Source organism: Medicago sativa, chromosome 1 (assembly GCF_051527215.1).
Source record: "Medicago sativa cultivar Bolivia chromosome 1, Bolivia_mono, whole genome shotgun sequence".
NCBI classification, from domain to species: Eukaryota; Viridiplantae; Streptophyta; class Magnoliopsida; order Fabales; family Fabaceae; genus Medicago; species Medicago sativa.
Window position 1 is genome coordinate 11,091,801 of NC_140749.1, and position 24,057 is coordinate 11,115,857.

Genomic DNA, 24,057 nt, shown 5'->3' on the forward strand with positions numbered 1-24,057 from the left:
ATCCGGAAGCGCAACAACCTAGTCTGGAACACAAAATCCGGATTGCATTCGACAGAATTAAAAAAAAACGAACTAATTGAACTTGCATGTGTACAGAAATCGAACTTACCTTCCATGATGTTTGACAAGGGTTGAAATGCGGTGCTTTTGAGCAAGAAAACTCCAAATTTGGACAAGATTTGTGGTGTTCGGAATTTGGGATAATGTAGAGAGAGAATGGGGAAAGTGAAAATGTGAAATTGTAAAAATGGGGGGTGAAGTTCCTTTTATACGTCGCAATTGTCCGGATTATAGAATCTGGAACTTTCATAGTTATTCCGGAATATATAATCGGGAGGGTATGTTGGTAATTTGCATAGGGCGCGCGAGGAGGCCATAGGGTGGGAAAAATAAATCCCAAATAAATATTCTCTTTGAATAATGTATTTGTTCCGTAGGCCCAAGTGTCTTTCGGCCCAAATTAGTAATCCACATATATTTATTTATTGGAGAATGTTAACAAGTGACATTGGTTAAGCAACAAAAGAAGTAAGTTTTTAATAAAAAGTAACATAATTATTACTTGATAAAAAGTGACAGTTTATATTTCTAAGACAGAACTTCTAATTAAAGATTCCTTAACCGCCCCGGGACACTGGTTAACAAGACCCATATTTATTTGTGATAGTATATCTTAATAAGTAAGTAGTAAGTAAGTATACTATAGACTATAGACTATAGTAACCAACTAACGGATAATACTTTGGTGACATAATGTCACCGTGACATTAAATCTGGGCCACACAAAGGGTTGTGTTGTGTGGCCCAGATGTGTTGTATGGGTGACATTAAATCTGGGCCACACAAAGGTGTGTGTTGTGTGGCCCAGATTTAATGTCACGGTGACATTATGTCACCAAAGTGCCACCCCCAACTAACCCATTATTTATTGATTTTCTAAATAAACTACAGTAAAATGTAAAGTAAAACCCACCCCTATAAATAGAGATCATCACGCAAAATTGAATCCGTAACAACCTTTCTTTCTTTCTCTCTCTCGACGAAAACAAAACCCTATTTCTCTATCAATTCGCGATGGCACAGAACAATTCGACGGTGGTGGCGATGGATGTAGATGTAGATGTAGTTACCACCGACAAAGTGGAGGAAATCAAAACGAGGAAGAAGATGCCAAAGTTCCACAAATACATCTTCCAGGTTCTGAATAAGATTCACCCTGACATTGCTATCTCTTGCGAGGCCATGAATATGATGAACACTCTTATAACCGACATGATGTTGAAGCTTGCTCAGAAAGCTTCCAAGTGTAACAAAATACGCAAGAAGAATTCACCACTGGTGGAGTCAGACATAGCTGCTGCGGTTTGCTCAGTCTTTCCCGATGATATGGCCTTTCATGCCCTCTTATCAGCTTTCAGATCTCAAACCAGAGAATCTGTCGAAGTCTTGTGTGACCTAATCACTGAGATGTAGATAGATCATAGCTTCTTATAATCAATTAATGCTCCAATGGTGTGGATGTAATAACTCCAATGCTTTAGTTGTTTCAATGGGATCTTCTCAATCCCTTTTATTTTTCTTTGAAAATTGGAATATTATGGTTGCTTTCCATAAGTTTGATTTGATTTTCCAATAGTGTATAGGTTCATTCAATTTGGATTTATTTATTTATTTATTTATTTATTTTAGCTTCTGTAGTGTTGTGGTATATGTTTTAGCTTTAGACAAACTTTGGAGAAAAAGAAATCGGGGATTGGTTAGTGCGTGCATTAACACCTTGGTGCCTTAGAGTTTCCATCGTCACATCCTTAGGTTTTTGCCCTGGACTTCACCGTTATCGTCCGTGTCTAGGATCTCTATACAGTCTGTCATATTTTAGGTATCACCGTCGGTTACTTTGGGTTTTACTCTACTGATCCACTCCCACTCAACCCTAACATTGTTCACCACTCTGCTTCATACTTCTAGAGACGCTTTTTATCTCTGTAAAATCGTCGTTGCCATCCAAAATCAAGCCTTCAGTCAGGTTAGGTCATCTCCCTCTCTCTTTCAATTTAATCAACTATTTATTGCGTATTTAATAATAAAACACTGCTTGCTATTTTGAATCGTAATTCTGTTTGTAATCTATATTTTTTCATACATATAAACAAACAAAAACAATCTATATTTTTTCATCTTATGATTGATTACCACCTTTGTAACCATGAGCATTACGGTGTTTGTCTCTAGCTCTCTTCCCCTTTCCAAGAAAGTTGACAAAAATGGGTTCTCTTCACACTAATAAGGACTTCAAACCTTATTAGGTATTTTGTATTACATGTATCTGGCATACATTTGATATAATGGCCTCTTCTGCAACATTTTAAACTGATTACAACCATGCATGTTTCAATGAGTTGTGAGACGAACCATTGTCTGTTACGAAGGGAGCATTCATTTTATAGTATGCCCTCGTTGATCATATCAGTGGAAACATTGGCATAACTTTGATATTAAGTCGTTGATTACATCAGTCCGTGTTTAACCATGAGCATTGAGACAGTATATGCGTATGATGCTTATTTTCACCTTATTTCTTATAATGGATCGCTATACTTATTGCTTAAAATAGTATAATCGAGTCCTGTCTTTTTTTTTTTTTTTTTTAATAAGAATCAAGACAATATTTGTAAGGTTCCTCTTCGGAATGAAATTCAATGGGATCCAGAGAGACCATGTCTTTATCCATAGTTTTTTAAGTACCTCGATCAAGCAAGGGTTTGATTCTATCTAAACAGCTCATTTTCAAATTATAGATGGTGTGGCAAATTAAGAAGGATTATATGTATAAGGACTAAATTGAAAACCATTTTTATCCAGGGGAGCAAATAAAAAATTAGTGTAATGTACACCGGTACAGGGATTAATTTGAGTTTGATAACTATGACTATACACTGTGTTTGCAAGCCAATTTTACTTAATTTTCTATTGTTATGTCCCAATTTCCTGTCATCACAATATTACTTCTTAATATATGTAAAACATTTTTAGTGTATATTTATTGAACACTTAAAAGTATGGTTAAGCCTTTTTCAAAATACCCAAATGATATTTCTTGAGAGGAAAAAAATTAAGGAGACTAAGCATAATTCTTTGACTGTTTACTTATTACTTTTCCTGTTGCAGGACACTGTCAAAACTGCAGGTGCCGAGGTTTCTGGGGAAGGGATCGTTGAAACATTTCATAACGATGAAGAAGCACTGGACGCCGCAGACAATGGGGTTGTTGTAAGTATTCTATTGCGTTATTTTTTTTTATGCCTGTAGCTAAATGCATGTTCTCATTCTCTTTGCACGAGCAACTTATTTAGTATTAACAACATGAAAGATCAGAATCAATGCATATTCTAATTCTGTACTTGTTCTAGTTTCTTGAATTGATTAATTTATGGTTCTAAAGATGCTTCATATTTTTCATAAAAAAATGATGCTTCATACTTGTATCTTGTTTTGCTTAAAACTCTTGTTTTGTACTGTGAAATTTGATAAGTCAACTAGCTTACATGACTTTAATGGGCTTGGGATGATATTAGCTCAGGCTTGTGAATTATCAAATTATAATTTCACAGTTTATACAAAATATTTTGTTGCAACATGCTGTTGAGTTTTGTTTAACCTAATACAGTGTTGAAGTTTTATAGTTCAATGCATGTTTATTTACTTATCTAGGTACTTTACCACTTTCTTAGATAATGGCTTCAATTGTCTTCTTAATTTAATTCTCTGTGCAATCTAATGACATAGGTTGTGGATCTTTCACATTTCGGCCGGATAAGAGGTACTTGCATTTTCTGTACAATTGCCTTTCCACATAACAGCAATGCATTCACCAGGAAGACCCTTCCAAAGTTTTTAAATTTAAGTATAATTTTACAAATTTTAGTTGCTCCAGTGTAAGCAACTAAAATTGGGAGAGTTATTATTTACTCGCCATTGCGAGTTGCCTTACTCGCCACTGCGAGTTGGTTGCGAGTTGGGGGCGAGCAACTCCCCCCTTTCTGTTTCCAGCTCGCCTCACGAGCAATCTACTCGCAGTTGCGAGTTATGACAGTCCAGACCTGCAAAAATGGTGTTTTTGACCCAAAATCCTCAAATCCAAATGACCCAAAGCATAATATGATACTAATGTTCATTTAAAAACCTGTAAAACATCTTCTCAGCAAGTATAAACAAGTTAGCAAGCATGACATGAAATGGGCAACTAATCATAACATTTAAATTCCTAATATACATATTATCCTCACAATATAAAACATAATCCCATGGATAGGGAAACTATCTATGGAACTCACCAATACAAGGTTCTTGTAGCATCACCAAGTCCCAAACTCAAGCTACCAAATCCCTAGCTCTTGATCAACTTGTCTTTCCAAGTTCATGCCATCCAACTTGTTATACATCTTGAAATCTAGAGCATCTTGATCCCTTGTTGATCACCAATCCTTGAGTTTATACTCTAACCCAAAGCTTTCACCAAAACCCTAATTCTTCATGAACTTCTCTTGTGATGATGGAGTTGGAAAACAAACTCATGTGAAGCTTCCACTTGTTCCTAAACCTTGGGGGTGCCATCAAATATGCAAACTCTAGCTTCCTCTTTACTAAACAACAAACCCTAACCTTTGAATCCATCATTGAGAGAAGAAATAGAGAAATCAAATGAAACCCTAGCTTCCTTAAGCTTGATAGATCACGAGGAATCAAAGTCTAAAAGCTTTCCATGAAGGAAGAAGCTTTGGAAAGATTTGTAGAAGAAAAGAGAGAAGGATGGCGCGAGAAAGAAGAGAGAAGGAGGAGAGAAAGCCTTTACCAAAAACTAGAGAGAGAAAGGATAAGGGAAATAAGATATTTTTGGTGCTTAAACCATATAAATATCATTTGGCGTGCAATTACCAATATGCCCTTGCCTTAAGCGCGTTAAATGCGACACTGATACTTATTCCGTAATGAGCTGATATTCCATAATAAATATTTCCATTACGCTTATTTTCCTTAAACTTTAATCCTCTGGCACGATCGACTGGTAATATACCGATACTGACAAGCGGGATATTACAGAAGGTCAATGCAATTTGCCCTTTTATCGTTAATCTTTTTTCTATTTTCTCAATGCGTATAACCTTGCAATTCACTTTGACATATGACCCCTACTTCGATGTCCAACCCATGCTTAGCACGGGTTTGTTGCTAGTTAATAATATGCAAAATGAATGTAGTATGATATAAATATTGGAAAGTAATTTGTTCTCATCTTTTATGTCATAAATATTAGAAAACAATTCACTATCATCTCTTTTATTGGTTGATTGATGGTCAGGATATGATACATTTATCTTATATGTACTTGCGATAAGTACACCTCATACGGAATACCACATTGTTTTGTATAATAACATAACTATATTAAGGATGAATCAAATTAGGATTTCAAGAAAGAATCAACGAGAAGCATATTTCATAAATAAATAAAAAAACTTAGTGTGTTGACCTAAATCCTAATATATTTTGTATATCAATGTGAATCAAAGAGTTGGTGAAGTATAAAATGAACCTATAAAAATATTGGTCCATGATGGACCAATTTTTTGTACTATTAGATCACATTAACCCACCAAATCTTATTATGGTCTAAAAACACCAAATCTCACTCATCTACTCTATAACTCTCATTTACTCTCTCTCTGCTTCCTTTTTTTGTCACATAATATTTTTTTTTTCATTTAGCAATACAAGTAGTCTTTTTCTTACGGCACTTTGTATTGATTGCGTTTTTAAGTAATACATGAATTAAACTTCTTAAAAAAATAAGTAACATGAATTAAATAAGTATTCAATTGGTTTTTTTTATTTCCATGAAAAAAATATCTAGTTGCTGTTGCTTATGTTATTAGATAACTTCTTTTTGGTCCTGTGAGCATAGGTCAGTTGGTAGGACAATGCATTATTATATGCAGGGGCCGGGGTTCGAACCCCGGACACCCCACTTATTCACCTTATAAGGTGAATTCTAGCCACTAGGCTACCTGGCCAAAAAAAAAAAAAATAACTTCTTTTTGAATTTTTATTGTTGTTGTTCTTTCTTTAATATTTTTGTTTTTAATCTTATGGGTTCATTATTTTTTGTTTTGTTTTTAAAATAAAATTGTATACTTAAATATTAATGAAAAAAATCTGATACACGTAAAATAAAACTTAAAACTGAAATTTAATAAAAAAACTGAAAATAATTTATTTAATTGAAACTGAAATTAAAAAAAAATTGAAATGAATTAAATTGAAAGTATAATTTAAATAAAAAAATTAATTAAGTATTTTGACCAAAAAATTAAAATATTAATTTATTAATATGTAATATACATTAAATTGATTAATTTAAATTATTAAATATCTTAAATATTAATTTACATTTTATTATGAATTACGAATGTCCTTTTATGTCATTTACATTTTATTATGTAGTTGATGGGTTGTATTTGGTGTGGATGGACCATGATAAGAATTGGTAGTTGATTCAATCTAAAGGTTAAAAAAAAAAATTGGTCCATCTTAGACCAAAACTTCATGGGTCCAAGCTAAATGGCACCCAAAGAGTTTATGTAAACGAGAGTGTTGTTGAAATAATGCAACTACAGTATGTTCAACCCGTGCAAAACTATGGTGTTAAGTTGATTGTACATTATTTTTTAATATTTCTCTTTTCCATCATCGAAGGTTGTAAATTTGATTAAAAAAACAAATTATAATGATTAACAAGTTTTTATGTTGCCTATTTGGTAAGTACGATAAAGGGACAAATACAACACATTAACATAAGTAAGAGACACTTAATAATGATTCTAAATTTAAGGAGGGTTTTTTTACAACTCATTAAGAGGTAAATTCATTTTAGCATAACATGTTCTTTATACCCTATAAAGTGATCAAATCATATTTTACTTGTAACATGCAAATCTAGAAAAATATGGCTAAAACTCTAAAGGGTGTGTATGCCATTATTTTATTTATGTGTATTTTCCATGTCTCAAAGAATGTTGAAGGTAATCCATATTTTCATGTTTTTTTTTTTTTTCCAAATTCCTTCTTCAATTTATAGAACATACATAATCTATTATCTCAATTTAGTAACATTGTTTTATTTCATTTTTTCATCACAGCATTTCTCGACTGTGAAACTGTTGCTGATTGTCCAACACATTGGGCTTATATTTATGTGTGCGAAAAAAACAAATGTAGATATCATTTTAAGTCAGGGCGGGTTAGGCCCGACCAAAAAAATAGACATAATCGAGTGTGAATTTTATGGATGCCAGACCTAAGAGAGTACACATACGCCATGCAGGGAAAAAGAACTCTTATATTAGTAAAATAATCTATGCAGTATAACTCTTGCTAGAATTTCTATAGTTGCCATTTAGTTATTGTGTTGACACCCAATAATTGTATGTTTTATTTATTTTTCTTTTTGTAATTTCACGAACCTTGCAACTATGGATTTGTACTCTAAGATGTTGGTAACGAAATGAAACAAGACACTAAAAAGTGTAATAATTAGTTTATATTCTTCTATCTTAATTTTGGATATATCGTCATGGCCTCTTGTATATATATTTTTTTCCAACCATACCACCTATTAGGGGTGTTCGCGACATGGATTGGTTCGGTTTTAGGAGGAAAAATCATCTGATCCACTCTCTTCAGTTTTCTTGTTTGTTCATCCAATTGGTTTGGTTTTAAAATCAAATCCAATCCAATCTGATAAAAAACGGTTTGAATTGGATTGATTTTCGGTTTTCATTGTTGTTTATTTTTTCATTTTCTTTTAAGAAAATATATTATTTTATGACATTTCATATAAAAGTAAGGTCAGGAAAAGATGAGTAAGTAGAAAATAAAAGTAAAATAGAGCAAATAAAATAGTAGGTTAAAGAAAATAGTTCGTAAATTAATAATATTTATTAAAAAGGGAAAAAAAGTCAACACAATTAAAGAGAAAGGAATTGTAAATTAATGAAACATTTATAAAAAAAAAATTATAATATATATATATATATATATATATAGAGAGAGAGAGAGAGAGAGAGAGAGAGAGAGAGAGAAGGGATCCATTGACTCCAAGAGTAAGTTAAAAGACTTACTCCCAATCTTGACCATTGGTTTTAATTTTAATTAATGGCTGTAATTAATTACTAATGATTTCTATGATATGATTTTTCTACACCTTCTTCCTAAAACAACCCATGAGTGAGGCTACATCTGATAGAACCGCTCCCAAACCATGCTCTTCATCGTGTTCTTTTCCATCCTATTTCTTCAATTCCTGTTTTTCTTTCTCGTTTTTATTATTCGTTTTTCTACTTGATTGTATTTTGTGCTTGATCTAAATTATAATGGTCTCTAATCAAACAAAATCTGATTGAGGGATTTAGTTTAGGTTGATGTGCCAACCATGGAAATTATATTTGGATCTGGTCCCGTATAGAAATGATTATCAATTTCCCTTCCAAGAAAAAACTGATTATCAATTTGTATTATAATATATTTGCCGATATAAATTTCATTTTCGTTCAAATTTCATTTTAAATCAAAACAAATGTTCAGTTAATGTAATACATTTGTAGTATATTTTTGTAGCTATCAATTGATGATATGCAGGTATCCAGCGTTGCATTTTCATTCAAGAGTGATTGTAGCATAGGGAGAAAGTGTGGAAATGTGGAAAAATCTTACCATAGAAATCTTTAATAATTAATCATAGCCATTAATTAATATTAAAACCAATGATCAAGATTGGGAGTAAGTCTTTTAACTTACTCTTGGAGTCAATGGATCCCTTCTCATATAGATATATATATTTTGGTTTGGATTAGATTAGATCAGTTTATACTAAGAGAACCGAAAACCAATCCAATCCATTTAAAATTGCAGTTTTTTTTTTTTGTTTTGGTTCGGTTTTTTGTTTTTTAGTTCGGTTACTGCGGTTTGTATTGGATTGGACATGAACACCCCTACCACTTATAAGAATATTTGTTGGGAAATGCTAACAAGTGCCCTTAGGGCACTTGATAAGAAGCTTAGAGTAGGAACTTTATCTTAGAAATTGTGTATTCAACTTATTGAAAGATTAAAATTAAAGATTCTTTTTCTACATGAAATTTCACAATTATTTCTTTTTTTTAAAATTCTTAACAGATGTCCTTATGACACTTGTAAGCAAACCCATAACTTTATATCAAAATATTGTTACACTTAATAATTTTTAAACAATTGAATTTTATCTTACTTTTAAATGGTGAGTGCATCATTACAATTGAAAATATTATGACCTATATATATGGGATGTTTTAATTCCTGCATGATTATTTGTGAGATGATAAACAATACCGAAGCAGTTTTAAGCATTAGGTTTAGAATTTGACCCTTGGAAACTAACATTTCCCTATTAAAAGAAAAAACTGATGTTGTGGATGGTGACCATTTTTGGTTCATTAAAAAGAGACAAAATGGCACTCCCTCCGTCCCTATATGTAAGCACCCTTTGCCTCTAATAAAAGGGTGCTTACATATAGGGACGGAGGGAGTAATATACAAGAGTTGAATAAAAAACATCACGAATAGACTTCCCCAAGGTAAACAACTTCAGTACCGAGGATCTCTTGAATCGCAACAATTCTGACATCAACTTCGATCCGACGTTGAAAATGGGCTTCACTCTCACCTTTTCTAGCACAGGCGAATAGAGAAGTAGAAATCTCATAAAATCTAATTCAGATTTCAGACCAGAGATGCCTTGAATCAATATATGTCGCACTCGGATGGGCATGGATGGCTCCAAAAAGACATTTTCCCAACAATAGGAGGCAGGTGCTAAAACGACAGTATTCTCCACCTGTTCTGCCTACAGGCAATTGTTACAAATCCATAAATCAGAGTGCACACAGAGAAAAAATTAGTATATTTATATTTATACTCGGAAAATCATATTGTATTGATTGATACAACATGAAAAGGAAGATACATATGAGTCTGATTTATAGGACTCTACTGCAATAAATTTGTGACTAACTCTACCTATATTGAACCCAACTCATAACTTCTGCAAGCAATCGTAACACAAGTGTACAAGTTTGAGAAACTAACTTCCAATACTAGATTTTGGGAACTTTAAAGGCACTAAACAAATACTTAACGCAGAAAAAAGTTTGCGATTTCTGAAGCTTGATAACTTGACATAAAAGCAAAAAACATAGTGTGCAAGTGCAACCACAAACCACTCAGCAAAGAAAAGTCAATTCAAAGTGAATGAGTACTCACAAATAGTTTTAGTTCTTTAAGATTAGGCGAGCTTCTGAACACATATAGAGCAGTTGAAATTTCCTTCAACTCATTGAAGTTTATACTTAACCATAGAGACGTTAGATTAATACAAGGTGTAGGAAGCTTTGATGGCACAACACCTGCAGCTAAATACTGATGTACAACGGAAAAATTGCTCTAAATCAGAATATAATATTTTAAATATCAAGAGTTGCATATTCATAAAGGTGTTTCATCTTTGTACGGGGAGAGGGAAACTAAGAAATATTAGATGAGTCACTATCCATAGTAAAATTAAACATTCAGATGCTCGAGCATTATACCTTTGAAAAATAGCCGCTAATATACAACTCATACACGTGATGTAGCTGAGCGAAAAAATTGAGCAAGTTGCTGGAGCTTCCAAGCAATCTACTTTGATTGCTTTCAAAGTTCAAATACAAACTTAAATCAACAGCTACACAAGTTAATCTGAAAGTGTTTATAAAGCTAATATCCTCAAATTTACCCGAGATGCCTAGAGACTTGAGATTTGGTGCGTCAATGTTTATTTTTGTGAAACCATCAAATTCATCAAATATCAATTTTTCAAGCAGAGGGCAACCAGATATCAAATTCTCAAAAGCATCTTGAGACATAGTAAAGTGATCCAACTCAAGACTTTTCAAGTTCTTAAAGCCTTCAATCGTCGATGGAGGTTTCAGAAAACAATAAGATAAACTTAGATGAAGTAAGCTTTGACATGAAAATAAGCACCAAGGTATCTTATACGGTTTTCGTTTGGATATTTGCAGCACAAGCTCTTTGATAGACCTTTTGGTTAGATGAAAAACCCACCTATCAAGAGCAGTCACACCGATCACACGACAATCAGAGAGCTCGAACTTGTTGATTGGCCCGGAATAAAGTAAAAGTACATGATCAATAATAGTCGAAAGCTCTCCTTCCATAACAAAAGGGGATTTTGCAGAGACACATTGTTTATTAAACACAAGATTTGGCATTGTGACCCATTTGTACCTCCATTTGTTGGATAAAACACTTGTTCTCACAGCTTCCCTAAGTGGCAAGTGTGACAGAATCTTGTCTATTACATCACCTGGTAAATAACTAATTCTATCCGGATCCTCGTCTATCATTGTTAGGAGAGTATTTGATTTTTTTCCTGCCTTTACATAAAAATATTCATATTCAAACAAAGGGAACATACAAGAATCGGAAAACAAACTAAGTTAGTGTATATTCATGTATGTAGAATTTTTGTTAGGCGGGTATTGGGAAAAACCCAAGTCCCACATCAGATAGATAACTCTTGATACTCTTGATAACAGTTTATATAGAGGAGGCAATCCTCACCTTACAAGCCGGTTTTGTAAGGATGAGTTAGGCCCCAAATTTCAACATGGTATCAGAGCTTGCCGAATTTAAGGGCCACCTACCGATTCACACACCAAGCTCAAAGGTGCTAGGCATGAGGGGGTGTATTGGGAAAAACCCAAGTCCCACATCGGATAGATAAGACTCTTGATAGTAGTTTATATAGAGGAGGCAATCCTCACCTTACAAGCCGATTTTGTAAGGATGAGTTTGGCCCAAAATTTCAACAGGTAGACCCACATCTATAGATTAGATACACAAATTACTCTTTTAAATCCAAATTACAAAATGTGAAACACAAATTACTCTTTTAAATCCAAATTACAAAATGGTGTATGGTTACAAGGATCGTTTACTATGATGTTACTTGAAACACAAATTACAAAATGTGAAACATAAATTACTCTTTTAAATCCAAATTACAAAATGGTGTATGGTTACAAGGATCGTTTACTATGATGTTATAACTTTGAATTAGAGCGAGAGTGCTCTATTAAAGAGAGAGATAAACACAAGATTGATTATTTTCTTTTAACAGAGGAAGGGACAATATTCATCAAGAACTCATGCACACATGTGAAGGAGCCCTGGGTTTGAACCCTGACCACTACGTCCAACATAGCAATTTTGACATTTTTGTCAGTTGAACTAGGACTTGGACAACACATGATTGATTTTTTGAGATAAACTACATATGTATTCACAGCCCATGTTTCATTTTTTTTTTTCTCTTCTTATTTTCATTAAAAAAATATTTTTTTAATTGAAAATGTGTTAAAAAGAAAATCGTAATACTGTGTTTTTCTCCTAAAGACAGCAAAAACCCTATAAAACTAGGTTTTTCTCCTAACCAACATTTCAATAAATAGAAATCAATAAATCATTCATGGAATGCATGTTAAAACATTACACAGAAGAAGACTAACAGAATTCACCATGTCAAGCTATCGATCGTAGTTCCAGGAAAAGCATGAAATAATAATCTACCGAATATGATTGCTACAACAATTTAAAAACGTAAATTATTTTGGTTGCTCATTTTTCCCGTTATAAAAAGAAAAAACAGATGATAAAGAGTGCAAAACCTTACCGAGGAAGAAAAAGGGAGTTGGAGTGGCGATGAGAGAAAGCAAAGGGACTAGGGTCTTTAAAATAGGGCAATGGAGTTGAAACAATAATTTATACGGAGGATAGTTTTGGTTGACTTTTCCCTTTTAATAGCTTGACATGGTGAATTCTGTTAGTCTTCTACAATTTGTTTTTTTTCTTCACAAAAAGAACAAATTTTCACAAAAAAAAAATGGAGCAATTGATATTATTAAAAACAAAAATCGATAACAAAATTCTTAAAAACCTGTCAAAAAAAACAAATTAAACTAATATATATTGTTGACACCTCACCATATATTTACCTTTTGTGTCTTTTGTAACAAAAGTCCTATTTAAATGAGAGAGAGAGAGAGAGAGAATAACTTTAAGAAAATTGATGTGATTTGTAACAAAAGAAATATTTTATATTGTTGTATCTAAACAATTTAAATTATTTATTATAAAAATGATTTGTTATAATAAACAAACACAAAATATTTTTTTTTCTTAAAGAACAAAATAGATTCTATTATTTTTGTAAAATCTATATATTATTGAATGTCAAAATTATTTATTTTAATCCATAACAAACGTTCCTACGAGATTTGTAATAACTTTTAAAAAATCACTTTAAGATCACTGTATATGTATTTTTGTTATAGATTTTAGAAAAAACAGGATCAACAATAAATCTAAAAATAACCTCAAATTATTAAATAACATAACTTTGAGAAAATTACAAAATATTTGCCACTTATAGATTATACATGGGATTAATATTTATTCCAACCATACAACGATTTTTCAGAAAATTTCACATTTTCAAGATTGATTCTTTTGTACAGATAATTTATCTTTGCTTTTTGTTTATCTTAATAATAAAATAATATTTTTCATTGTACCAATAAAAAAATCATTGTTTTAGATTTTTAATTATTATAGACTTTAGAAGTATAACTATTAAAAATATCGGATAAGTTATCAATGAGTTTTTTTTTTTTGGACCGAAACAAAGTTAACTATTATCATTAATCAATCAATGTTCCATACAAGAAGGATAAGAATAAAAAATACGGTGACTAGTCTAAGAACAGGCCGCCCTAGCTAAACTATGAGTAACCATGTTCGCTTATCTCCTAACAAACTTCACCTCGAAGTTGGAATGTAAAGATAACCGATAAATACTACTAGAAACAATAACATAGAATTCTGAATCACCATGGCCTGGAGACAATAGAGCTTGCACTAGATTAGATGAGTCTGACTCGAACACAAACCGGTCCCATCTGTTCGAATCAGCAAAATGAAGGGCCTCGAGTAAGCCTACTGCCTCCCCCTCCAAAACTGTCATATTTGTCCGCTGCCATTTCGTTTGAGCCTGAATAAATTGCCCACGGGAGTCTCTAAAATAACACGCAAAAGATGTAATATGGTTACGGTCATGGAATGCAACATCCACATTGCACTTCAACCACGTCTCATTCGGTTTCTCCCACACTGAACTGTTACCTTGCACTCTACTCTGCCTATGTTGTACAATCGGTGGTGAGTGGTATTTATGAACCTCTTGCCATTGTTGCCATGCATCTAGTGTTGTCCTTCCAATGCTCGTTGAAGTATGATGAGCGTCATTCCAATTCATACACGAGACTCGTAACAAGATTTTTATCATCAACGAGATCTTGATTATTTATAATATTTTAACATATTTTTTCTACCACTTTATGATATTTGATAAAAATTATTTCACTAATTTTATCATGAGCAAATTAGTCTTTAAAAAAAATCATGGCGAAATTACACTAACCTCCCTTAAGGTCTTCTTAAATAACACAAGTACCCCCTTTATTTTACTAACAAAACTTTAATCTCTCTTGTTTAGTATCAAAATGACAAGCTATTCTGTTATAATTTAACACGGTTTAAGCTTTGTTAATTTCATTTTTTTTGCAATTAACTTTTTATACGAGTATGAACTCCCTTAATTTTCAACCATTTTTTTTCCTATTTTTTCCCAAAAAGGAGGAGTAGCAAAGAGATACAACCTCAAAATGTAACCTAGATAAGAGAGAGAGAGAGAGAGAGAGAGAGAGAGAGAGAGAGAGAGAGAACAAAAAAAGAGGGGGACTAGGCCAAAACCTCCCCAAACTAGACAAAAACCACAATTAGGCAATCCCAAAAGATTTCTCACATAAAGCTCTCTAATAAAGGAGGCCAACCAAACTATATAAGAGTTCAAAGAGAGTCCTATATTAGCCATATTGTCAGCACAATGGTTTCCTTTCCTATAGATATGAGTGATCACTCTCTTCAAAAAAAAGATATGAGTGATCATTATGTTCATTTGTCTAATCAAATGTTGCAATTATCCCGTCTATTTTTTAAAAAACATAGCATAAAGAAGATTTCTTAAAAGCCTGAACAACTAGAAATGAGTTAGTCTCCAACAAAACTTAAGACTTTGGTGGTTTTTTCCAAACTGACGAGATCACTCATTGTTCCTTTGTCAATCAGGTTTAATTTTTAAACTCTAATTTAATAAAATAGATAAATCAAAGATTATTTCCTTTTCATTAGTCAACTACAACGTCCATCTATCTCTATATTCTCTTTTAGTCTCTTCTTTATTTGTCGATGTTTGATTCTATTTGTTGGTAAAAAACATTGTTATTGTTCCTCCATTGCGAGAAAACAGAAACAAGATATATCAAACCAAATATGACTAAAATTTAATTGTGTATTTGGAATGTTAATGAAATGAAATTGGATAAAATTAGTCGGTGTGCTTGTGTTGTTTAAGAAAATTTTAGGGAAGGTCAATGCAATTTGCCCTTTTATAGTTAATCTTTTTTCTATTTTCTCAATGTGTATAACCTGCAATTCACTTTGATATATGACCCCTACTTCGATGTCCAACCCGTGCTTAGCACGGGTTTGTTGCTAGTTAATAATATGCAAAATGAATGTAGTATGATATAAATATTGGAAAGTAATTTGTTCTCATCTTTTATGTCATAAATATTAGAAAACAATTCACTATCATCTCTTTTATTGGTTGATTGATGGTCAGGATATGATACATTTATCATATATGTACTTGCGATAAGTACACCTCATAGGGAATACCACATTGTTTTGTATAATAACATAACTATATTAAGGATGAATCAAATTAGGATTTCAAGAAAGAATCAACGAGAAGCATATTTCATAAATAAATAAAAAAAAAACTTAGTGTGTTGACATAAATCCTAATCTATTTTGTATAATGTGAATCAAAGAGTTGGTGAAGTATAAAATGAACCTATAAAAATATTGGTCCATGATGGACCAATTTTTTGTACTATTAGATCACATTAACCCACCAAATCTTATTATGGTCTAAAAACACCAAATCTCACTCATCTACTCTATAACTCTCATTTACTCTCTCTCTGCTTCCTTTTTTTGTCACATAATATTTTTTTTTTCATTTAGCAATACAAGTAGTCTTTTTCTTACGGCACTTTGTATTGATTGAGTTTTTAAGTAATACATGAATTAAACTTCTTAAAAAAATAAGTAACATGAATTAAATAAGTATTCAATTGGTTTTTTTTCATGAAAAAAAATATCTAGTTGATGTTGCTTATGTTATTAGATAACTTCTTTTTGAATTTTTATTGTTGTTGTTCTTTCTTTAATATTTTTGTTTTTAATCTTATGGGTTCATTATTTTTTGTTTTGTTTTTAAAATAAAATTGTATACTTAAATATTAATGAAAAAAATCTGATACACGTAAAATAAAACTTAAAACTGAAATTTAATAAAAAAACTGAAAATAATTTATTTAATTGAAACTGAAATAAAAAAAATTGAAATGAATTAAATTGAAAATATAATTTAATTAAAAAAATTAATTAAGTATTTTGACCAAAAAATTAAAATATTAATTTATTAATACGTAATATATATTAAATTGATTAATTTAAATTATTAAATATCTTAAATATTAATTTACATTTTATTATGAATTACGAATGTCCTTTTATGTCATTTACATTTTATTATGTAGTTGATGGGTTGTATTTGGTGTGGATGGACCATGATAAGAATTGGTTGTTGATTCAATCTAAAGGTTAAAAAAAAAATTGGTCCATCTTAGACCAAAACTTCATGGGTCCAAGCTAAATGGCACCCAAAGAGTTTATGTAAACGGGAGTGTTGTTGAAATAATGCAACTACAGTATGTTCAACCCGTGCATAACTATGGTCTTAAGTTGATTGTACATTATTTTTTAATATTTCTCCTTTCCATCATCGAAGGTTGTAAATTTGATTAAAAAAACAAATTATAATGATTAACAAGTTTTTATGTTGCCTGTTTGGTAAGTACGATAAAGGGACAAATACAACACATTAACATAAGTAAGAGACACTTAATAATGATTCTAAATTTAAGGAGGGTTTTTTTACAACTCATTAAGAGGTAAATTCATTTTAGCATAACATGTTCTTTATACCCTATAAAGTGATCAAATCATATTTTACTTGTAACATGCAAATCTAGAAAAATATGGCTAAAACTCTAAAGTTTGTGTATGCCATTATTTTATTTATGTGTATTTTCCATGACTCAAAGAATGTTGAAGGTAATTCATATTTTCATTTTTTTTTTCAAATTCCCTTCTTCAATTTATAGAACATACATAATCTATTATCTCAATTTAGTAACATTGTTTTATTTCATTTTTTCATCACAGCATTTCTCGACTGTGAAACTGTTGCTGATTGTCCAACACATTGGGCTTATATTTATGTGTGCGAAAAAAACAAATGTAGATATCATTTTAATTCAGGGCGGGTTAGGCCCGACCAAAAAAATAGACATAATCGAGTGTGAATTTTATGGATGCCAGACCTAAGAGAGTACACATACGCCATGCAGGGAAAAAGAACTCTTATATTAGTAAAATAATCTATGCAGTATAACTCTTGCTAGAATTTCTATAGTTGCCATTTAGTTATTGTGTTGACACCCAATAATTGTATGTTTTATTTATTTTTCTTTTTGTAATTTCACGAACCTTGCAACTATGGATTTGTACTCTAAGATGTTGGTAACGAAATGAAACAAGGCACTAAAGAGTGTAATAATTAGTTTATTTTCTTCTATCTTAATTTTGGATATATCATCATGGCCTCTTGTATATATATTTTTTTCCAACCATACCACCTATTAGGGGTGTTCGCGACATGGATTTGTTCGGTTTTTGGAGGAAAAATCATCTGATCCAGTCTCTTCAGTTTTCTTATTTGTTCATCCAATTGGTTTGGTTTTAAAATCAAATCCAATCCAATCTGATAAAAAAAAAACAGTTTGAATTGGATTGATTTTCGGTTTTCATTGTTGTTTATTTTTTCATTTTCTTTTAAGAAAATATATTATTTTATGACATTTCATATAAAAGTAAGGTCAGGAAAAGATGAGTAAGTAGAAAATAAAAGTAAAATAGAGCAAATAAAATAGTAGGTTAAAGAAAATAGTTCGTAAATTAATAATATTTATTAAAAAGGGAAAAAAAAAGTCAACACAATTAAAGAGAAAGGAATTGTAAATTAATGAAACATTTATAAAAAAATGATAATATATATATATATATATATATATATATATATATATATATATATTGTTGTTTTTGGATTTCCAAACTGTTGTGTTTGGATTTCCAAATTCTATTATCTACCGAAGTTGTTACTAGGTTGAGTCACGACCAGGTCGCTCTCTTTAAGACGTTTCGTAGCACTACCCAAAATTGTGCAAGGTAGACTATCAACCACGCCGCCTCCAGGATAAAACAAGTCCAGCTACAACTGTGCGGTTAACTACTGCACCGTAGAAAACCGTTCGAGAATTACACCTTCAAATATGGTACTAAGACCACTCTTTAATACTGAAACCACTTTAATATGGTATTATTACCATTCTATTATGGTGCTAAGACCACTCAAATATGGTGTTTCCACCATTCTAACCTTTAAGTTCTCCAAACTATCAATATGGTACTATGACCACTCAAATATGGTGTTACCACCACTCAAACATTATAGATAAACTAGCTACATGTGTATTCACAATCCATGTTTCATGTGCATTTATTAATTGTTCTATTTATATTAGTTTCATGCGTATTTTTTTCATTTATATTAAAAAGGAAGACCCAATTTGGCGTTTACAACTTGTGTCTGGACCGATTTAGTCCATAAACAATAAAACCCAATGTAGTCTTTGAAATTAGTCCAACTCTACAACAAAAGGGACTAATTTGTCCCCGTATGAAAATGTCAGAGATTATTTTGGGTTTTATTTGTCATGACTAAATTGGTTCACACTAAATTGTGAAGGCTCAAATTAGGCCTTCCCTCTTTTATTAAAAAAAAACATTTTTTAATTAAAAATGTGTAAAAAAAATCATAATATTGTGTTTTTTCTCCTAAAGAGAGCAAAAATCCTAAAAAAAAACTACAACTTTCTCCTTAACCAAGCACTGATCTGTAACAAGACAACATTTCAATCAATAAAATTGATTCATGGAATGCATGTTAAAACATTACACAAAAGAAGATTTAGAGAAATTACCATGTCAAGCTTCCGATCGTAGTTCCCGGAAAAGCATGCAAAATCTTCCGAATGTGATTGCTATAACAAAATAAAAACGTTAACAGATGAAAAAGAAAACAGATAAGAAATGATGCAAAATCTTACCAAGGAATGAAAAGGTAGTTGAAACTGTTGACAGAAACGTGAGTCAGAGATTTGAAGTAAAATTTCTTTTCATTGCAATGCATTTTCAATACCTTGATGGAACCTCTATTTATATTGATGCATAGAAAATTCTAGTAAATCATCAGTCAATGCATCTAAGAATATTAAAGGACCCTCTTTAAAACTTGTAGACACATGAATGGACTCATAGATACATTAAGGAACTTACGAATATGAAAAGTTGCAATTATCATTTAACACTCCTTTTGAACTGTTCAAGTTTCTCAATGGACATTGCATTGGTTAGAGCATTTGCTCGTTGTTGTGTGGTCTTAATGTATTCTAAGTTGGTTAGAACATTCTTTTTGCATGTAGTATCATATCATCATTAATATAAGGTACCTTAATTTGTATGAGTTGCATAAATATGACATTTTTTTGTTGTTGAAGGAATCACATACACTCTTTGTTCACTATTATAAACAATAAATTCACTTTTTAGATTCATTCAAATTTATATGGTCAATATATTTATCATGACAATTGTCTTACACTTCACTTTTTTTTTACTATAGATTCATTCTTATAGGTCTTACACTTGACTTTTTGGTGATGCCATGTAATGTTTGTGGTTTAAGTCATGGAGACTTGTTTTCTGAGAGTTAGGAGACTTGTTTTCTGAGAGTTAGGGCTTATGTTTTCTCAGAATTATATGTATGTTCCCTTAAGAAGACGAATTAAAAATAAAATAAAAAACGAGTCTACTATATGTGGTTCCATACTTATTAACATAACAATAGAAAATCATATTTATTTTAGTCTAAACACTATTAGACCCATAACCATCAGAATTTGGAAAACTCTTGGCTATTATACATTTGTTCAGTTTCTTGACACATTTGGCGTAACTATGACAGACAAATGTATATACTATATAAATCTATCTACCTGCAAAACATCATTTTTTAGTACTATTAACATATTTTCCCTTGTTTACACAATAGCTTTCTGATAACTTCTAAACCATGATGGTATTAAGCTTCACAGCAGCTTATTCCTATTTTTTTTTTTTTTTTGTCTTCAAGTCAAACAGACATTGTCATTGAGCTCATATGAGTGACCTTGTCTCGGAAACTGTTTTGTTCTTCCTTCACAAAATTGGAACACAACACCACCTTAACTTTTAGATCACAGTAGCTTAGCTTGCTCCAATTGTAGTTGTAGAATGGCATGACTTAACAATTAGGTGTTTAAATAACTCATGTCACGGATGTTGTAAGTAACTCATTTGGCGAGGTAAACAATACAGAAGGAGTTTTAAGCATTAGGTTTAGAATTTGAACCTTGGAAACTAACATAACCAAACTAACATTTCCCTATTAAAAATAAACTGAAGATGTGGATAGCAACCATTGTTAGTTCATTAAAAAGAGACAAAATGGTAGTAATATACATTCAAGAGTTGAATAAAAAATATCATCAATAGACTCCCCCAAGGTAAACAACTTCAGCTTGTGCCGAGGCTCTCTTGAACCGCAACAATTCTGACATCAACTTCGATCCAAATCCTACGTATAAATTGGGCTTCACTCTCATCTTTTCTAGCACAGGCGAATGGAGAAGTAGAAATCTCATAAAATCTAATTCAGATTTGATACCAGAGATGCCTTCAATCCCCACATGTCGCACTCGGTTGAGCATGGATGGCTCCAGAAAGATATCTTCCCAACAAAAGGAGGCAGGTGCTAAATTGACAGTTTTGCCTACATGCAATTGTTACAGATCTATAAATCAAAGGGGGAAGGTTTGAACACATAGGAAAAATAAAAAGTATATTTATACTCTGAAAATCATATTACATGAGTCTCCGATTTATAGGGTTCTAAATTGAACCTGACTTGTAACTTCTGCAGGCAATCGTAACTCAAGCATACAACTTACAAGTTTTACAAAATAACTTCGAATTCTAGATTGGGAACTTGAAAGGCGCTAAACAAATCAGCAAGCAAAAACACGGTGTGGAAGTGCAACCACAAATCAGCAAGCAAAGAAAAGTTAAGCCAAACTAAATGAGTACTCACAAATATATTTAATTCTTTAAGTTTAGGCGAGCTTCTGAACACAAAAAGAGCAGTTGAAATTTCCTTCAAGTCATTGAAGTTTATCATTAACCAAAGACCTGTTAGATTAATACAGGGTGTAGAAAGCTTTATAGGCACACCACCTGCAGCTAAATACTGAGGTACAACAGAAAAATTGCTCTAAATCAGAATATAATATTTCAAATACATTGAGATCAAGAGTTGCATATTCATGAAGGTGTTTCATTTTAAACTTGTAGGGGGATTTATGGAGAGGGAAACTAAGCAGTATTAGGTGAGCCACTTTACATAGTAAAATTAAACATTCAGATGCTTGAGCATTATACCTTTAAAAAATAGCCGCTAATATACAACTCATACAGTGATGTAGCTGAACGAAAAAATTGAGCAAGTTGCTGGAGCTTCCAAGCAATCTACTTTGATTGCTTTCAGAGTTCAAATATACACGGGTTAATTTGAAAGTGTTTACAAAGCTAATATCCTCAATTTTACCAGAGATACATAGAAACTTGAGATTTGGTGAGTGAATGTTTATTTGGGTGAAACCATCAAATTCAATCAATCTCAATATTTTAAGCAGAGGGCAACCAGATATCAAAATCTCAAAATCATCTTGAGACATAGTAACGTGATCCCAATGAAGACTTTTCAAGTTCTTAAAGCCTTCAATCGTCAATGGAGGTTTAAGCAAACAATAAGATAATCTTAGACGATGTATGCTTTGGCAAGAAAATAAGCACCAAGGTATCTTATACGGTTGTCGTTGTCCTTTCAGGATTTCCATCACAAGCTTTTTGATAGACCTTCTAGTCAGATGAAAAATCCACCTATCAAGAGCAGTCACACTGATCACACCACAATCAGAGAGCTTGAACTTGTTGATTGGCCCAGAATAAAGTAAAAGCACATGATCAATAATTGCCGAAAGCTTCCTCATGTAAAAAAAAGGGTTTCTGGAGTTTGCAGAGACACATTGTTTATCAAACACAAGATTTGGTACTGTGGTCCATTTGTACCTCCATTTGTTGGATAAAACACTTGTTCTCACAGCTTCCCTAATTGGCAAGTGTGACAGAATCTTGTCTATTACATCGCCTGGTAAACAACTAATTCTAACCGGCTCCTCGTCTATCATTGTTAGGCGGCTATACTTTAACGGTTCTCCTGCCTTTAAATAAAATATATTCATATTCAAACTAAGGGAACATACAAGAATAAGGAAACAAATTAAGTTATCATACATCCTTATAATAGACCAACCTATAGATACTTGAAACACATATTACTCTTTTGAATTCCAATTTCAAAATGGTGTTTGGTTACAAGGATAGTTTACTATGATGTCGTAAACCGTAACTTTGCATTAGAGCTAAATGTTGTGTGATGGCATTGGAAACGATATAGATAAACTGTTGTACCTGATGTGTAGACAGCAACCGCAACACCGCAACTTTGAATAATAACGCAGCAACCGCAACTTTGAATAACACCGCAACCACCGCAACTTCAAATAACAACGAACTAGATTCTGCAAAACAAACTAGAAAGTAAATTTGTAAAATCACGTTAGTATTAACCTGAGGCGTCACGAAGACTGTCCTTGGAATTTATCCGCCTCAATGTGCGCAAACTCCCCAGGATTCAACAGGTCCTTCTCCTAGTTATGGAGGTTACAGAACAGCAAGAATGATAATTTTATCAGGCAGATGTTTATCTCAGGAATTAGAAAATTGGAGAAGAGAACAAAGTTTTCTATTTTCTTTTGTGAGGTATGCTTGTATATTCTTTCTGTGTAGAACACGTTCATAAATTACTAACAATATAAGTTATTGATACTTATCAACAAAGTGGAAAAGTGATTTCTATATATGTGCCAAATTGATACGTTGCCAATTTAATATTGACCTGTTAAACATTAATTAAAATCAGTTACAAATTAAAACTAATTTTGCAAAATTGATGGAAAGGCACATGATGGAAAAAACACGTTTTATTCCACTAATAATGAGTCATTGACTAAGTAAATGGAAAACTATAACTTTTGAAATATAAAAAATAGTATAAAAATACAACAATCCCCCACATATTTCAAAAGTTAAAATGAAAGAATAAAATAATTTTCCTGAGTAAACATCGTAGATGTAATGCATCGGAACAGTATAGCAAGCTATGGAACCTGTCCTAGACTAGTAAGACTTAACACACAGTGAATTGGTTTAGCAAGCTATGGAACCCAAGACACTTGTTATGTGCTAGAGGTCTCACAGTCACATTACACCCCACAATTCATGCTATTACGCCGTTGTGCGCTATTAGGCCATGCGCGTGCCTGGTATTCATGAGTGCTCTAGAGACCCGCCACGGTCTCATGCAAGCGGCCCCACTTG

General features: G+C 32.1%; 1 protein-coding gene, 2 long non-coding RNA genes and 2 pseudogenes across 4 annotated transcripts; 3 read left to right on the plus strand and 2 right to left on the minus strand.

The window, feature by feature from the left end:
* The first annotated feature begins 1,074 nt into the window (after nucleotides 1-1,074).
* Nucleotides 1,075-1,473, plus strand: LOC146952604 (histone H2B.11-like). Its single transcript, XM_085739976.1, has one exon. The coding sequence runs from the start codon at nucleotides 1,075-1,077 to the stop codon at nucleotides 1,471-1,473; it is 399 nt and encodes a 132-aa protein (XP_085596102.1).
* A 5,372-nt stretch (nucleotides 1,474-6,845) lies between these two features.
* On the plus strand, nucleotides 6,846-7,598 carry LOC146952605 (uncharacterized). Its single transcript, XR_015006924.1, has 2 exons — nucleotides 6,846-7,079; nucleotides 7,197-7,598. It is a non-coding gene; the product is annotated as an uncharacterized LOC146952605 (long non-coding RNA).
* A 2,019-nt stretch (nucleotides 7,599-9,617) lies between these two features.
* Nucleotides 9,618-11,613, minus strand: LOC146952606 (F-box/FBD/LRR-repeat protein At1g13570-like; annotated as a pseudogene). The gene is made up of 3 exons (XR_015025025.1): nucleotides 10,680-11,613; nucleotides 10,354-10,509; nucleotides 9,618-9,937 (listed from the first exon to the last, which is right to left on the minus strand). The product of XR_015025025.1 is annotated as an F-box/FBD/LRR-repeat protein At1g13570-like (transcript).
* A 5,548-nt stretch (nucleotides 11,614-17,161) lies between these two features.
* On the plus strand, nucleotides 17,162-17,967 carry LOC146952607 (uncharacterized). The gene is made up of 2 exons (XR_015006925.1): nucleotides 17,162-17,454; nucleotides 17,566-17,967. It is a non-coding gene; the product is annotated as an uncharacterized LOC146952607 (long non-coding RNA).
* A 2,871-nt stretch (nucleotides 17,968-20,838) lies between these two features.
* LOC146952608 (F-box/FBD/LRR-repeat protein At1g13570-like) lies at nucleotides 20,839-23,491 on the minus strand (annotated as a pseudogene).
* Nucleotides 23,492-24,057: the final 566 nt, after the last annotated feature.